Here is a 17,404-nt window from a genome sequence, read left to right on the forward strand (position 1 = left end):
CATGGTGGACCGAAAGTGCGAAAGTGCAGCGCATATCGGCGCCCACCGCTGCGAGCCGTAGGAAAGGGCTACGACAGAAACACGGATCCCGCGGACAAAGCGCAGGAACCTAGTTCACAGGCCAAGCATTGTCGGGCTATTCGCACGGCGTGAACAGCGAATGCGAATGTCCCCAGCGATGTCAATAAGTCGTTGTTCAGGGGTCCACATAACCTCTTTATCCAAAGCAACCACAGCGACGCGTTCCAAAAGCCAGCCCTCTCGTGCTCTTGTTTTTAAACGCTTCGCTTTGTTAATAAGTCACAGAATGGAGCGTACCAATGACCTTTCTTACGTGTTTCTTTCATACTGTTTTGTGTCCCAGAGGCTACAGCAGCGTGTTCTTCCAGCGTTTCGTTGCTCCTAAAGCACTAGTGATGTCCTCTAATTGGTTTTAGCCATGGTTATATCTATATAACTATACCTTCTATTTCATTCTTCGTGATTTCTGTATTGTTCTCACCCATATTCCTTTTCCTTAAAGGCGAGCGTTTGTTGTATCCGTTCCGAGGGCGCAGCTCTAGATCTTGTCGTTTTGATTTTCACGTTTATCAATAATAACTGTAAGGACGATATTCCAACGAAGGTCTCTGATTTCTAAATGGTGTAGACAAATAAACTCCCCTTAAAGAATTTACAGATCTGCTTAGTTTCGCCAGCTCGTAAGGGTAACTTTTCTTTGATGGTGCGTTAAATTAACAGCACAATTTCAAGCGAGGGTCACTTCAAGTTCAGTGACAAACCATTAATATGTTCAAAGTATGGGGCCGAGCTACCCCTGTCTTGCATACGTTCAGCGATTCAGGAAATAAAAAGGTAGTTTTTTCTGCAAGCTCGCAAACGTGAACATTCCCCGCATGAAGCTGTGACTAGCTCTATTACTCGAGGAAAGTAAATATTATATTTAAAGAAATAATTATAGAACTGCGGAATCCGCGCACCACGGATACCCACAACGCATCGTGGATATCCACAGTGTCATATGAACAATCCAGGTTGGTGCCCATCCACATGTACTAAAAATGTGCTGTAGTTGAAGAATGTCCGCGCTAATTAGGTTGCCAGAAGTGTACTATAGATATTTCTCACGTTTCGAAGTATTTTCATGTTGTCGGACGCTATCAAATGCGTTCGCTACACCGGTCGACTCGGCCGTGCAGATCAAATGACTGTGAAGCTAGATGTGTAATGTTTGATCCATGAAAATGGACAGGGCGTCCTCGGTACTCAAAATACAAGATAGTCTATATCCGGCTTCAGCCGGATAGCACTGGACAGAATACTGAGCCTCAGTTAAGTTGATGGTTATTAACAAATAGCAACGTTATACTTCCAGAGTGTGTACTTCTGACGTATACGTAGTATACGCCCGGGGCGCCTAGGTGGAAGAGCTCCCAATTAACAAGGCCGGCTAAGGTTGTTTTACAATTTTCTCAAGAGAGAGAAAGTACGTATAGAAAGGCTAGTAGATTAAGCAAAGTTAGTAGTTCTGGTTGGTTTCCCTTCATGAGGGAAGGGATAAGGGGATAGCGAGAAAGGAGCACAAAGACGTAAACCACGTACGCAAACAAGGCGGCAGCAACGGTAGCAGGCAGCGTGATCGAAGTCTGCTGTGTTCCTTTCGGAGCAGTGTTGCGATTTTAGCGACTTTGTCACTATATTTAGCGACAAATTTTGCTATTAAGCGGCGGGCGACCTTTTCTTTCTTTCTTCCTTTCTTTCTTTCTTTCTTTCTTTCTTCCTTTCTTTCTTTCTTTCTTTCTTTCTTTCTTTCTTTCTTCCTTCCTTCCTTCCTTCCTTTTTGTTTAGCGAGCTGACAGACATATTGGCGGTGATAATTTCGCTGCTCAGATTTGCTTTGTGAATAACTTTCTAGAACGCACTTTGTTTTTCAAATGCCGCAAAAAAAAAAAAAAAAGCTCATCGCGAGTCATCACAAAGACCGTGGACAGCGACAGCGGCTACCTGGATTAAAAGTTGTCTAGGAAAGAAGTTTCTCTCTATTTTTCTCAAAACGTCAATAAACGAGCCTTTCTTTCTTTCCTTCCACCTTTGTTAGAACACGGCCACCGCCTTCCGGAAATAGAATCCGCCATATCTCTCGTGGCCAGCAGCAAAAGAACCATTATGATCGCTTTCAACAAGGCAACATGGCAACCGAGAAACCTTGTATGTGCGCAGTAATAAAATTTTGCGCCTTTAAAGGTGCTCGTTTGGCCCATGGATCTAACAGCCTTAGTCTTATGGGCGTAACAAACTTCTACTGTACACGACAGCGAACTCAAACTACACCTTCCACGGTATCAGCCGTAGTTGAAAACTGCAGCGTACTAATTTCGGCCACCTCATGCGCACCGAAATATCTGACCCGACAGCCCGACAGTGATAGTTGCTGAAATTGATCTCATGCAATTTTCGTGTCGTATGTTTTCGTGACGCCATTATTACTCGCCACAAAAGAAAGAAGAAAGCAGTCAAAAAAACAACAGTTTATTTGTCCCCATCATCGATTCAATCTTACTTCTTAAGAGCTAGTTAACCATTTGACAAGCCAGCAAGCACCCTTAGAGATGAAAACTGTTATACTGCGTACATTGGAATATACAGTGAGCGGTATCCAGGGCCCTCAAATTCAGGCTATCAAGGGTCGACCGCTAGAGTAAAAATTAAGGATACCATTTGCAAAGGCCGCTAAAATCTCACGAACCAGGAAAAGTTAGTATTGTGCGATAAGTATGCGCCTCTTGCATGCTCAAAAACTTCCCCCTTAGTTTTGATTAGCTTTCTCGGGTGAGTGCATAAGTTTAACCGTCTAGTTTGTTCTTGAAGGCTTGAAGGAAAGGTTGGGGAGCTTATTGCCTATTCATAGTACGGACTCGCGTCAGACCAAGAACGTAGAGAGGCAGAGGAGGAAGTAATTAGGAATGCAGAGGCTTTATTCAGGCATTCAGACGCTATATAAAAGCGAAGGTGGAGACGGCTTTGCCTCTTCCATTTTTATATATCTCAAGCACAGACTGCTGGCAAAAACCATTAAAGCTCTCGCAAAGCACTTTCTTCGACAAGGCGCCAAGGACAGAGCTCAAGAAGAGCAATAAGAAGGAGTACAGACTGAATACTTGGTTTATACTGTTAACCTAAGTAAGCCGGGGTATCACTGCAATTAATGCTGCCCTAGCACCGTTTGGCAAGAACGTGCTCACGGCAAAGTGTGCGCAGCGTGATCGTAATTGAGCATACTCGAGTGCAAAGAGCACACATGCAGAGTTGCTCGCAGGGCAACAAGCTGGGTAAAGCTATAACTCAGCGTTTGATTACACTCAGGCTGCAACACATTAGCTATTTGCCTTAGTAGCGTGAATACAGTGACGCATAAGGTCCCGAAGTGAGCAACATAGCGCTGTCGGTCAGTCCTCGCGAGCGAGACGACCAGGAAACGAGGACAGCTGGTGGCTCCTTCGAGAAAAGCGGACGAGAAGGGCGCGGCGTTTGCGACGAAAGAAATTTTTTTCAGGTCCAGAATAAAAATGAAAATCCAGGCCAGGGGTTGTGCGCCGCCGGATGGTCTATTTGATGGGGCAGAAAATTTTGACTGGGAAAGTAGTGCCAGTGAGCGTAATCAAGTGATAAATCACAACATGAGACATCTGCATTTAATGTATAGCCGCATAGGTCTCAGCGGAATGGAGTGAACGGCTTCTTTGATTTCCTCGGGTTTCTTATATTTGGGCTACTCCATGCTTGGGCGCGTACCACTGTGCTTATTCTTGGCCAATCGCCCGTGATGGGTGTGAAGTTACAGAAACCTTCTGCGGCTTTTCTGTCGAGACAAAGCTCATCGCCATTGAATTTGTGGCAAGGAACACATTCGCGCACTATCAATCATGCTTTGACAGTGTTCAGCTTCAAAATCAACACTGCCTTCGAATAAATTAGGCGACGAAGACGCATGTAAGCGCAGATTGCTGCAAATGAGTTTGTGGTTGCAGCCGCTTTCACTAAAACATATTTTCAGGACTCACGAAATATGTTGATCCTCTCATAGACAACCAATGGAAAATGGTGCGCAACACATAAATTTAGCCCTAATGTACTGCGATCGTGACCTGCCATTAGAGTAATAAAATTGAAGCGATTAATAAACCTGATTGCTTATACTGTGCCAAAGGCTCTATGACTGACACGTCACAAGGGATGCCCTCCGCGCTGGGTGCGACAGTCAGTTCAGCATTCCTGTCAGAAATGAAGTACCTATGGCACTCGACGTCGACTCCTTTCTTTGCTCCTTCCGTCAGTTGCGGACACAGCTCATGGATAATGATAACGTCACGTTGTATGGCGCAAGAGCCAGATACAGCCAAAGAGCGCCCGGCATATGCTGAAAATGAGTTGTCAATGGGTGATGAAGTACACACGGCGTAAAACCTCAGGCGTATACTTAATTCCAATAGGACGTTATGCCGCGTGGCAACCCAAGTAAAAAAGAAAAATAAGACTGAAGATTGAGATTTACCCATAGACGTGCATAAACGATATTGCGCTATAGAAACAGGCTATACAAGTGCGGCCTGGTCGCATTTAGATGGTGGCAAAATGCAAAAATGCTCGCGTGTTTAGGGTTTTAAGGGCACGTTAAGGAACACTAGATGGTCAAAATTAAGCCTGAGCTTTCCACTAGGCCGTCCCTGAAACCCAGTGTCCAGTTTTGGGGCGTTAAACTTCACAATTGGATTTTTTTTTTTAAGCAATATCCTTTGAACGGCTAGAAATTGCACATTCATAATAAACCTTAGTGCAAACATGACGACACAACAAAGTGGCAGGGTAAGCGCCTTGTCCTGTCACCTCCTTTTGTCGTCCTCGTTGCGCCATAGTTTATCATGTTTTTAAGGTCGGCTTAAAAAGGCGCAAATCATTCAAATATTGCAGGATTAGCATAAAGCATTTATAGACCCAACGCCTGCTGCTTCCGGATGCTGCGGTTTCTGCCTTTCCGAAGAACTGCCACACACCTGAAGTAAATCAAACACGTGTCCGATAACGCGGTACTAACCTCAGCCACCCATCACGACAGCCCGCGACGCCGGGCTACAGTTGCAAGCAAACTTCTCTCGTGCCAGCGGCAAGCACCTCTTAGACACGACAGGCACGTACGTGCGTATAACGTCGCGTAGCACGTGTGCGCGAGAGAACCGATTCACGAAAGCTTCGCTTCACATTAGAACATGTGCGTTCGATGCGCATAGCTTTTTCTAGGCCACCAGCCGTTACCCGAAATCAGGCCAGTTCCGTTTTTTTTCTTTTTTTCTCGCCAGTGTTGAAAAGCACTCAAAAGTCAGCCGATGACATTAGGGTCTGAAACGTCTGTCCTGGAGGTATACGGTACACACCTTTGCGCCTCTATGAGTTTGCGTACTTGCCAGTTCCGTGCCCCCATTCCCGACATGCGCTTCAAAGCGGGAAGCTTATGGAAGACACCAAGATTTCGCATTTAAAATACAACGAAGGTTCGCCGTCCACGCGTCGCCGCTCACGGAGATAACGTCGAAAGTGCGTCACGGAGGCGCTGCACCGTCGCGTTCGGCGAGTGCCATAATCTGCGCTTGATCGCGCAGCAAGCGTATAGCCGTCGAGTGCCCGCATTTATAGAGGAAGGATGGGCTCCTCGACGGCGCTGTGCTCGCACACTTGAACTACGTGATTAACCCTTTACTGCACCTTGTTGCATTTACGCAACATTCTGATGAACGGCGTTAAAAACCGAAGCAAAGTCAGTTTGGAGCTGCCTGTACACGTTGTTGCATATCCGCAACATTGGTCTGTAAAACGCGCCACCGTGTGCTGCAATCTGTGCTAATCCTTCGCATCTTCTACCAAAACAAACGTGGCGGAGGTTCCGCGCGCCCGCGAGCAGTGATATAGGTAAGTTTTACAAATTGTAAATGTATTTCTCCATAAGACAAAGCGCAAAAAAAATTCTTACGCTGTGCTCCATACCCTTTTGACTCTATAGGTTCAAAAAAACATTGTCATTTCGGAATAGTTTGATCCTGGCGACAGAACGTTACTATGTTGCACAAATGCAACAACGTGTACATGGTTTATTTTCTTCGGAAAAGTGAAATGGCTCCAAAACGCTGGTATGGCCCAGCAATTCCTCCTGATAGTGAAGGCAGTGACTATTCAATTAGTCACGACAGCCACGAGTGTAAGTCCGTTTCGATTCAATATGTGGACAAGATGTTCTCTGGTCGAATTTCCTTTTTTCTTTTCAAAAGTACGCTGTGCCTCCGCACGTTGCCGTGTCACGTCATCACGGGCACAGCTTTACGTCTGTGCTTCGACGTTCTACATTTTGACAATAACCCGAAAGCACTGCATTGTTTCCTGGCTGCACGGGAATCTGCATGACGTACTGCACAAAGTGTGGGAACCACCTGTGCTGCACAAGCATGTACAAGTGCTTCTCTTTGTTCCACACTAAATCATAGGTGCACCAATGATTGTCTCGTGCAAATAAGCATCTACGTATGAATCGAACTAAATCTATCTTTTACTTTCAACTTATTCTTTATTTGCACATTGTTGCAAATATGCAACATAGCCTTTTTCTGCAAATTGAAACCACAGACATTCGCTAAAGTAAGTTTCCATGCGAGTACAGGTACATTTATGCTTCCCTACAACTCCATGAATAATATTTTGAGGAAGCAAAAAATTGTGCAGTAAAGGGTTAACTAGTCAAATCTCGTATAAACCTCGGCGCACAGTCTTGGCAAAGCGGCCATTCCGATCACCCTCTGAGGGAGTACTTGCAACGAGTTCCACTCATCGCTGCCTATAGGCCTCCGCCCGGGCTCGACACCTTCAGAGTGAGTTTGGACGGCATCAACTATAGCGTTGCTATGCAGGCTTGTTGGCGTGCCATCTTGGAACACTAGTGTTATGCCACGAAGACTAGCGTACGAGAAGAGAACGGGAAGAGCTCTGTAACGCGTCTGCGCATTCATGTTGTTGTTGCTATTGATGCCCCAGAACATGTATCGTACCCACTAGGAGAATCGGCCACACTCAGAACACACTGGAGATAATGCGTTTTCATGTCGCCTTGTTTTTTGCTATTTTTTTTCGCAAGTGTATGTTATTCTTTCGACGGCGTCATAACCACATACTAGTGCCGCTAGAGCTCTTTACGGTGTGGCAGCGCGACAATAGCATGCAGCCGGCCGCGGCAGAAGGAGATTACGAGCACGGCGTGAGACTAGCACGAGATTAGAACACGCTAACAGACTGTAGACAAGAAACTAATATCTTTAAACGTTGAAATTTCGCGTGATGTGAACTATCTGTGTCTTTAAAAAATCGGGCGCATGCTCTGAAAAAAAAAAAAATGAGGAGTGACTGCGCCTGCAACTTTTTATCGCACTAAATCGAATAGCCCAATCAGCTCAAGAATGGTGCACCTTGCACACCAACAATATTTCCAGCTGATACTGCCAGCTCTCGACGTGCAAGCGAATGTTATGTTCGCGGTACTTTAAATGGCGGCTTGTGGCTTAAGTGGCTATGGTGCTGGGCATGCTAAGCACGAGGTCGCGGGATCGAATCCCGGCGACGGCAGCCGCGCTTCGATGAGGGCGAGAACATCCAAGCACTCAGATTTAGGTGCACGTTAAACAACACCAGGTGGTCCAAAATATTCCGGAGTCCCCCACTATGGTGTGCCTCATAATCAGATCGTGGTTTTAACACCAAAAAACCCCGTAATTTATAATTTCGGTGATTTGTGAGCTGGCGCGCGAAACCTCGTTGAATTATTATTAATAAACGCTTAAACATTTTTACGCTTACCCAACGAGAAAACCGTCCATCTGTCATGTAAGACAATCGTTTTCGAGATAGAGCCCGCAGCGGCGAGCGACCTTACCTTCGTGCTGCTTGTCGCCTCAACGCGAACGAAGCGGCCAGTACACAGCGCTGACGGAGCTCAACACACGCCGCAGTCTGCCCGTTTCGCAGATCGCTGTCAAGGTACGGGCCCACGCGTCCCTCTTCAATGCTAAGTAAACGGCCGGAACACAGTGCGCCACGGTATCAGTAGTCGGCACCCTCTGTCGGCATGGCAGATCGCTTTCCAGATACGGTCCACGCGGCCGTGCCATATGCAGCCACCGGCAGAGTACGTTTGGTCTCAGTTCATAATAGAGTCACTGGAAAAAATTTCAGAGTACCGCATTCGTTTTCCCCGCGCCGCCGGCGCGTTCATTGGCTCAACCGTGCCACGTGACCTCTGGGGCGCCATACACCTTCCAAGCGCCGGGCGGGCCGGCTGAGTTAGAGCGCAGGCAGCGCAGGTTCCCTACGTTTTTTTGTGTTCCGATTGTCGCGCTCGCATTTGGTTGCAAGGAAATCGTGCCTGGCTGCTGCGCCTTCGGATGCAGCAACCGAACTGAGTCTGGAAAGACATTTTTTTTCTAGATTCCGGCCGGGAAAAATGACCGAGAGCGTCGTTCTGCGTGGTGACACAGAACCGGCCGGGAGAATTTCAAGCCTACAACAAACACCCGCGTGTGCGAGGTATAAGTATACCTTGCTTGTGCTTTTCGGCACTGTTTTAGAAGATACTTAAGCGACGTGCACGCGGTGTTAGCGATGCTATGAAAATAGGAGTTCATTGTAGGGATCGTTCGCGTATTGCACGCTTGACGCGGGTACACGTGTACGCGTTTGTTGCTCAACACACGCGGTTATTCCGTGCTCGTGGCACGCGAAGGCACACTTGTCGCGCGAGAATTCCACGTCCTCACGTGCACCAGGTACTCGCATGATTTCTCCGCGCGCTCTCGCCTCGAGTCACTCGACCCATATCGCACTTGTTTTTCGCAGATCGTGCCGATCGCAGTCAATAAAAACCTGGTCAATACGAGGCCCATGATACTTCCTTTTTTCCACTTATCCTTTGCTCATTTATACATACGCATTTCGAGCTTGAGACCAATGGCCAGGTGGTATTCACAGCACATGCTTCAAATTTTGAGCTTGTAAGCCGAGCACATGCAATAACTGAAGTCAGCATACATATTATGTTTTATGTTGAAATGCTACAGTACATACCCAAATACTGTTGTGCTTGATGCATAACAAGAAATACAAAACAACAGAACACCCAGTAGCTTTAGTTTCACTCTGTCACTATGCATGTTACATAAACCGCTCGGAAAGCACAAGTATTTTATACATCGCCTATGTAATTTAGAAAAAGAAAGTGCTGCGTCACCAGCCGGCGTTCCTGCTTTTTTTTTTCACACAGGCAGCATATCTTGGCAGTCTAAGAAAACAGTCATAAATAAGTTAAGAGTAACCGCTCATGGACGCACTAGACAGCCGCGTTCATAAATTGCAATGTAGCAAACTCTCGCGCATTATCAGTGTACAGAAGTACATATACGTTGCTGTAATAACGCAAATGGCTCATATTGGCCTTCCACAAGATTTGGTGCGCAAAATGGTAATCGAAGTTGGTTTTTACGCCTGCTGCGCACAGATCGTCTTATGATAACGGCCAAACACCGGTGCGCACACGGCAGTCGCAGTGTGTCGTGCGTATACGGCGGGCGAAGTCGCCGGGCAGAGTCGAGAACGCGCGGTATCCGATTACAAACTAAATAAATGTATCCGATTTAGCTTGTGAAATTATACAATGAACGTACGTGCCGATGACACTGTCAGGTGTTAGTTTCGTCCTGCTTGGAAACATTCAATAGAAGCCGACGGTGGTCCACGATGCTCATGCCCAAAAGCACAAGCTTGCCTCATTCCGGCTCGAAGTGACGAAATGTTTCCTACGTAGCTCGCTCCGCGGAAGGGAAAAAAAACGCGTGCATAAGCTCCCGATAGCAGCGCTAAGCTGCTGCCCACAATCGTAGCACAGTTCCAGCAGTAAACACGATCGGAGTGCAAAACAACCGCCGGCTGCATTACTTCGCACAAAATAACGTTTTCTTTTCGTTCTTAGCAACCATTATCTCCGGGCACAAAGTATTTGTACTTCATTAAACACTCAACCCGATGTGTCACTGAATATCAAGCTCTTCCAACACGGCGGTCTCCACGCGACGCAGTCGGCTTGGAAGGTATATGGCGGTGGCCGCTCAGTGTTGTCAGTCAAATCCCGACCTTTGCGGTACTCTGAAATTTTTTCCAGTGACTCTAGTTCATAATGGGTCGACGCGGATGGACAAGGCGCTAAAGAGCAATAACAACTTATAATGATCGGAACGTCATCGGCGCATCTGGCGTCGCCACAATTGCTTGCATCATCGACATGCACCTAGCGCCGCCGTCCGCACCAGTTCGTGTCGCCGCTGCGCTGTCGCTTCTACTGGCCGAATCAAGTTTAATAACATAGATAATTACACCAGGCTGCGTGGAGATGAGCAAGTTGCAAAATGCTTACGCATACTTCGACAACTCCCAGAGAAGTTTCTGCGTGAATGTATTGGTTGGATTCAAAACACATACACTGGCAACTGCCACTCCAAGGAGCACGACGTCTGCCCACTATTCAGGAAAAAGGAATGGACACATAGAAATGTTACATAGGAAGGAGGAAAGAAACGAGAAAAGAACAAGATTACAGATAACAAAGAATAATGAGTAAAACAAGGAAATATAAAGGCACTAGGAAGAGAAAACAATCACTGGAAGTTGTACGTAGTATTGAAGAACAGTTAAAAATATGGAAGAAATAATTCGAAACTGATTGAATAATGGACCAATAACTTGGAATATGATTCACTATTCCAAGGTTATCTTTTATAAAATATTCGTATTGGACTCGATTCAGACACTTCGCAATTGGAACACCTGGACTGAAAGTTTATTTTCAGTAAAAATTCAACCCCACAAAATATACTGCAGGTGCGGAGCGTATGACGAAGAACGTTTTATGTTATGCCTAAGGTCACCCCTGCCGACTGGCGTAAAAGCGGGACTTGGTTAATGTCTCGTACACCATAGCACTCACTGCAGTCGCTACCTTTTCAGGCAATGAGGGACTCGCATTTGCACGGTAACGTGTGCGTCAGTATGATGCACCCGCCATCGACGCTGAGTGAAATATGAACGCAGTGCCGCGTTTCTTGCGCAGCCTCGGGAAGTTAGGAAGGAGAATTCCCGCCAATAACTTCGGCGTGTAACCAATGATGTCGGTGGCACGCGAAAGTTGGCTTGGGCTCTTGCGAGCTGTGACAACTCACGTTGTAGGTCTGCCGGATTTGATGGGTCCGCTTAGTATCGAAGGTCACGTCAACACTTTTGTCACAGGCAATGACAGCCGCTCTAGTTTGTTATGATCGGTTTTTTATTTCACGCGAGTATTGGTCAGTGATTTTCGCATGTTCGATATAGAGAATAAATTGCTTTATCCGAGTTTGTCATACTTCGGTTCGGCTACGCGTAAGAAGTGTTGGCCCTGAGCCGAAACTCCCTCTCGGTGTTCAAGCATACCCCTAGACTCTTGCCTTTATTAGCCTAAATTTACCTGGTCCGTATTCACAAACATTTTCTTACGGGAGAATTGTTCGTACGAGCGGATGCGAGCCAATCGCGATGTTCCGCATATCAAATGCGGCTGGTCAATGGCAAAACAGCGGTTTACGTGAGATTCAAGTTCATTTTGGTTAACGCTTACAAAAAAAAAAAAACGTTGGAGGGAAAGGCTAAAGGTGCTCTGCACATCTGACTAACGCATGCCCTCCTAAAACAATAAAAAAGAAGCAATAAGTGACAGTTCATGAGCCCTTGTCGGTTACCCGTCGCGGAGGCCCAGTGGCCACGGCGTTGCGCCGTTGAGCACAAGGTCGCTTATTCGATCCCGGCCGCAGCGGCCTAATTCCGGTGAGGGCGGGATGCAAAAACGCTCGTGGACAATGCCTTGGATGCACATTAGAGAATCCCCGGTGGCCTGAATTAATCCGGAGCCTCCTGCACTGCGGGGTTCCTCATAACCCACTGTGTACCTTCGGTTTCTATGGTAATTATTTGACCACGTACAGGAATTTTAAGATTAATAACGACACAGATTTCCGCAAGGCACCCAATAGAAATGTATCAAAAACCGTGTTACGTGCGCAGATATTCCCTATGTATGGCCCGCCGTGGTCGCTTCGCGGCTATGGCACTGCGCTGCTAAGCACGAGGTCGCGCATTCGATGCTCAACCGCAGCGCTGCCGCATTTCGACGAGGGCGAAGTGCAAGAACGTTTGTATACTTAGACCTAGGTGCACGTTAAAGAACCCCAGGTGGACAAAATTAATCCGGAGCCCGCCACTACGGCGAGCCTCGTAATCGCGTCGTGGTTTTGGCACGCAAAGCCTCAGAATTTATGTATTTATTTACACTTTCTTTAAATATTTGTGCGCAGAGACAGGTGTGTCACCAGCACAACCTGAAACGAACGAAACGCTTCTGTCAATTCGGCTGGCCTTGCTGTGCCTCCTTCGAAAGTAACGGCACGAAGGAAAGTCATTACGACCTTTGTGCCTAAGCATGCCGGCGCGGGATGTTTCGGTCCCTCCCTGCAGGCCCTCCCCCTCCGCGCGTCCCCCTCGCCCCCGCTGCGGCGTGAGCGTGCCATGAGCGCCAACGGCCACAAGCTGAGGAGCTTCGTGGAGGCCAACTTCTCCGGCGGCGTGGGCACCAGCCTGTGGATGAACTCCTTCCGCAAGGACGTGAGTACTCGAGCGCCCACCACGTCGCGGCATCACGATGAGTGCGCCGATTTTTGTGCGGCCTTTGCATAGGCAGCGTATGCATAGCCCTCGTGTCGGTGGCACATGTACGAACTCTGGGGGATTGACTGGCCGAGGATCCGGGTAGCATAAATGCGAAAAAAATAAATAGGGAATTTACCTAAATGTTGAATAAATACAACACAAAGTAAACGAACGTTGGTTACCATCTACCTACATGCAGATCCGTCGTGAGGCAGTGGCATATTACCACTCTGGGAGATTGGCCAAGAATCCGATAGCACAAATCATAATTTAAGGAAGGAAAAGTGAGAATATTTCAATACTGAATAATTGAAATGCAATTGAGTGAATATTGGTTAGAATCGACATCGATGTAGATCCTTGTGAGGTTGTGGCATATTCCCATTCTGGGGAATAGTTTAAAAACCGAGCAGCGCAAAACAAAATAAGAAATATAAATGAAGTGAGAAAAACAGTTAAGTATAGGCAAGACTAAATAAGGAAATGGTGATATTCGCTGGCACTCGTTTCACTTTTGGCAGTGAGGGTATGGGTGAGTGATGAAAGGCGTGAGGGCATAGAACGTGTGTGTCAGTAACTGTGTGATGATTAAGCGTGCGTATACTGGGTGATCATTTTTAATTTTTCCGGAATTTTTAAAAATCGCATGTTGCAGATATGCAGATAACATAGTTCTAATCCTTGAGCTGGATTATTCAGAGACGCGGACATCACTTGCGCGAGAAATAGAAACACAGGTATTCAGCTAGTTAAATAAATTTGGCCGGTTAGTTTCCTAATTAAATATTTTACGACACATATTGAAATTGACAAATTGTAGCCGGGTGAGTTTGCACGACGTATGCCCTTAGAATAAATTTTCAGGGTGACAACAGTTTGGGGGTATGCGCCATCGAACTCGCCGTAAAAATGCACTGTTGTTCGACTTACTTTTTTATTAACACGCTCTTTTATGCATTGAAACACAAAAGAAACTGGAACTCCCATGTATTTCATCCCACGCTTTCGGAAATAATATCTTGAAACTGGTGCCATCCTGGAAATTCATTTGAAGGAGATAGGTCTTACAATATCACCGGCTACAATTTGTTAATTGGAATAAGTGCCGCAAGATGACTAATTAGGAAGTTAATCAGTGAAATTTATTTAACTTGTTGAACATGTGTTTCGATTTCCCGTGCAAGTAATGTCCGCCTCTCCGAATAATTCAGCTCGAGGACTAGAAGGAAAGGACTGAAACCTTCCACGGGCGATTTTTCACAATTCCGGAAAAACTTAAATATGAACACCCCTTATACGGATGGGAGTTAATTCATGTGAGCACGAATAGACGTCAGCATATTAACTCGACTAACTTAAAGAACTCCATGTTTTCGCTCAATATAACTTACCTATTGATGACTCATAATACAAGGCCTGTCAGGGGATCTATAGAGTGGGTCAAATAGGTCTGGTTTCCGTGACACCTTTGCGAGTGCGCGTGGTTCATGTCCAATGTTGGAATGTCATTCAGTGTAAACAGAAGACAACAGGTGTCGTGTACCCTGAACCAACTTGAAAACGCTATTATTTATTTACTTATTTTTTATTTATTTATTTATTTTATTTTTTTGCATGACAGGCCGATAATAAACGCGACGGAAGTTTCTTGGGGTGCAGGCTCACAGCCGCCTTGGAGCTCTCGCGACCATGCGGCCACTCTTCATGCGCCGTCTCGCACACAACAGATAGCGCGGAGGAACTTGGGCAATTCCATGCATTTCGAGCGCTTAAAATAAATAGGGGGGAAAAAGCAAGAGAAGAGGAAAAACACAAGGACAGGTAGGACACTGTAGGACGCGGGGTACAGCGTCCTATCTGTCCTTGCGTCTTTCCTCTTATTTCTTCCCCCTATTTCTTTTCAGCGCTGGAAATTAATGGAATGTTGATTATCCAACTAGCCCAGCTGTCCGTTTTAATAATTTGTTCCAACAGTTCGGTCATAAACGTCTCACTCTGCACGTCTCACAGTGCAGCTCTCCTTTTTTCTTTTTTTTTTTTATCTGAAACGTTTCGTATGAAATAGCTATCATATATATTACAGTCACAACGTTTGGACGCAAGTTCACGTCAAATGACGTATTACACGTGGATATCCGTGCTTCCAGGCGCCCACGTACTATGTTTTGGTCGCAAGCGCCAATAGCGCGCTGTGGCCGATGGTTGCAGAAACGTGCCACTCCGCTTGTTCTAGAGAAAATAGTTTCAGATCCCCTACAGCTTTGGTGTAATAAACACGTCGTATTTTTGCAACGTAAAAGTGCGAGACTTAATTTGGCATCGAATCACATGGCGCGTACACATAACTTTCTTTCATGTGTGGCGCACTATTCCTTGGTCGCGAATGCGATCAGTGAGACTAGCCTTCGTAGCGTCAATTGCCTGGTATTTCTGAAACGGAGTGTAAACGCATTCTGAGCCTAATCTCCGAGGACTACGCAGAGGTCGAAAACAGCTAGTGAGTGCTTTGTGTCGTGGCTTTTTTTTTTTTTTTTTTTTTACGTACAGCAAACGTTTCTGGGAGAGTTTTAGAAGTTATATCCGTGCCCAATCTCCGTGTTTTCTCCGAATATCATTGTACTCCGTGATTGCGGCTTGTATATTTCTACGAAATATACTAACGTTACAACTCGCAGTGTATTGTATCGTTTTGTCTGCAGAGAATGTCTTTTTTGCATGTCACTCCCAGTTGAAACAACTGAAAGGCTACGGGGAAGTGTATCACGTTCAAACGTACCGGATAACATCTTTCTCAGAACGATTTTTGCGGAATACCTGTGCCCGGTGACGTAAAGTCTAAGTGGCCAATGGCAACTACACATCCTCAACGCTCCAGACCGGCCATGTATAGGACGAGTTGCACTCTGAATACCTGTCCGTCACACGGACAGCTATTACTGCGATCGAAATTACACGGTCGCTCGAAGCGCGTCATCACCGCCGCCGCAACCACTGTCGTGCAGTCCCGCTAAGAGCGCATGGGCGGATCGAATACCAAGCTACAATTAACGGAGCCAGTCACTTGAGATAGCAAACGATGACTGTTTTCACAAAATATTTTTTCCGTGAGAGCGATTGATTCTCGAACACACGCCGGAAAATTGTGACGCTAAACGTTATATTAGCGAAGATGTTGGCGAGCATAACAAAAGCTGTTCTTAAGAGCGTCGTAAGTTCGACCCGAGATGATCCCGAGCGTACCACGTGCTACGAGACAGAGAGGGATTTTACCAATGAAAAGCTTCGCGCATCGAGCCATAGAATGGCAGGAACATGTTGGAGAATAACGCGTTCGCTTTCATCACCGGCTTAGCTATCTACGATCCAGGCAAGACTCACTAGGTCTGCAGTATGAAATGCAAAAAAGAAAAAGATATACACACGCCTGTAGTCACAGCTTCCTTGTGAATGTTCCTTCAACAGGCGACAACTCTACCCAAACCACCTAAGTGCACGTAAGGCTACAAGAACAAACCGAGAAGCAACGGGGAAGTGGGAAACAAGATTTATCAAGAAAGAGTCAAAATACAAAAAATACCGTTCCGCGGATGCGCATTTTCAAGGCTTGCGACTGTTACGCCCTCGCCGTCCATTGTCTCGGAGTTCGTGCGCAACAGGGGCAATCTTATTGTGCCTCTCGGCCAGCCACTCGGATCCCGAGGCTACAATGGAAAAACTGGAGTGGTTCTGGGTATTCCGGGCAGAATGACAATGTAGTCCGCGCCAGCCCATTCTGGTTTTGTACTTTTCCTTTCCTTGACCTGCTTATTCATTGTTGTCGCGCTCTGCAGAGAAAGGATGACGCGGCCGGATGGCGCGCGAAGCACAGTTCATTAAATGTTTTCGTAAGTTGCACCAATTGTCGTTGAAAGTCACAAGAGACAAACAGGACGTTGGTTTCGTAGGCTATAGCTTAATTAAAGGAATGCGAGCAGTTAGTTTCACCCTTAGCGGAGGCTTCCATGCAGCAAATGAATAAATGAACGGATCTATCAGTTAATCAACTAATTAACGTTTATTGGACAAAACTGCAGAAACCATTGACGTTGTCAGTGTAAGTGAATAGCCCAAAAGAACGAATAACAAATGAAAGAACGAGCAAGCAAGTGGATGAACGAACGAACAAAAGAACGAAATAAGAAACGAACAACCGAACGAGCGAGCGAGCGAACGAACCAACGAACATTTTCCTTGCCGAATCTGATCGTCGACCTTCCGCTAAGACGGCCGAAAGGGCTCAAGAAAGCTATTTGTTTTAATAGGACGGTGCCTCTTCCTAATACTGGTGAAATGGGAAATTGCGAATGAAGGAGTGAAAAACGAAATCCAGACGGACACGCTACTTTCGAATTCCCGCGTTAGCTCTCTGTGTACCAATATTAATCCCTCATACCCTATAGTCGAAACTAACATCCACATGTTATTATCTGCTTGTTAACTGCATCATTACCTGACGTAGTAGTTCTGCGGAAACCCGCAAGGTGGAGAGAAGTAATGAATAAAGGGAAAATCAGACATCCACGCGTTCGTAGCAATTGCTACAAAGGAA

At 46.2% G+C, this 17,404-nt stretch overlaps 1 protein-coding gene across 2 annotated transcripts in view; it reads left to right on the forward strand.

The window, feature by feature from the left end:
* LOC126527096 (phytanoyl-CoA dioxygenase, peroxisomal-like) overlaps positions 1-17,404 on the forward strand; it is a 52,228-nt gene that overhangs the window by 18,559 nt on the left and 16,265 nt on the right. Inside the window, exons 1-2 of one of the 2 annotated variants that reach the window (XM_055068552.2) lie at positions 6,818-6,911; positions 12,625-12,771. In XM_055068552.2, coding sequence (XP_054924527.1) covers positions 12,676-12,771 — 96 coding nt within the window. In that variant the 5' untranslated portion in view covers positions 6,818-6,911; positions 12,625-12,675. Of the gene's footprint in view, positions 1-6,817; positions 6,912-12,624; positions 12,772-17,404 lie in introns of those variants that run through there. The other variant, XM_050174821.3, reaches the window with a different exon arrangement.

The sequence above is a fragment of the Dermacentor andersoni genome, chromosome 9, assembly GCF_023375885.2.
Source record: "Dermacentor andersoni chromosome 9, qqDerAnde1_hic_scaffold, whole genome shotgun sequence".
Lineage (NCBI taxonomy): Eukaryota > Metazoa > Arthropoda > Arachnida > Ixodida > Ixodidae > Dermacentor > Dermacentor andersoni.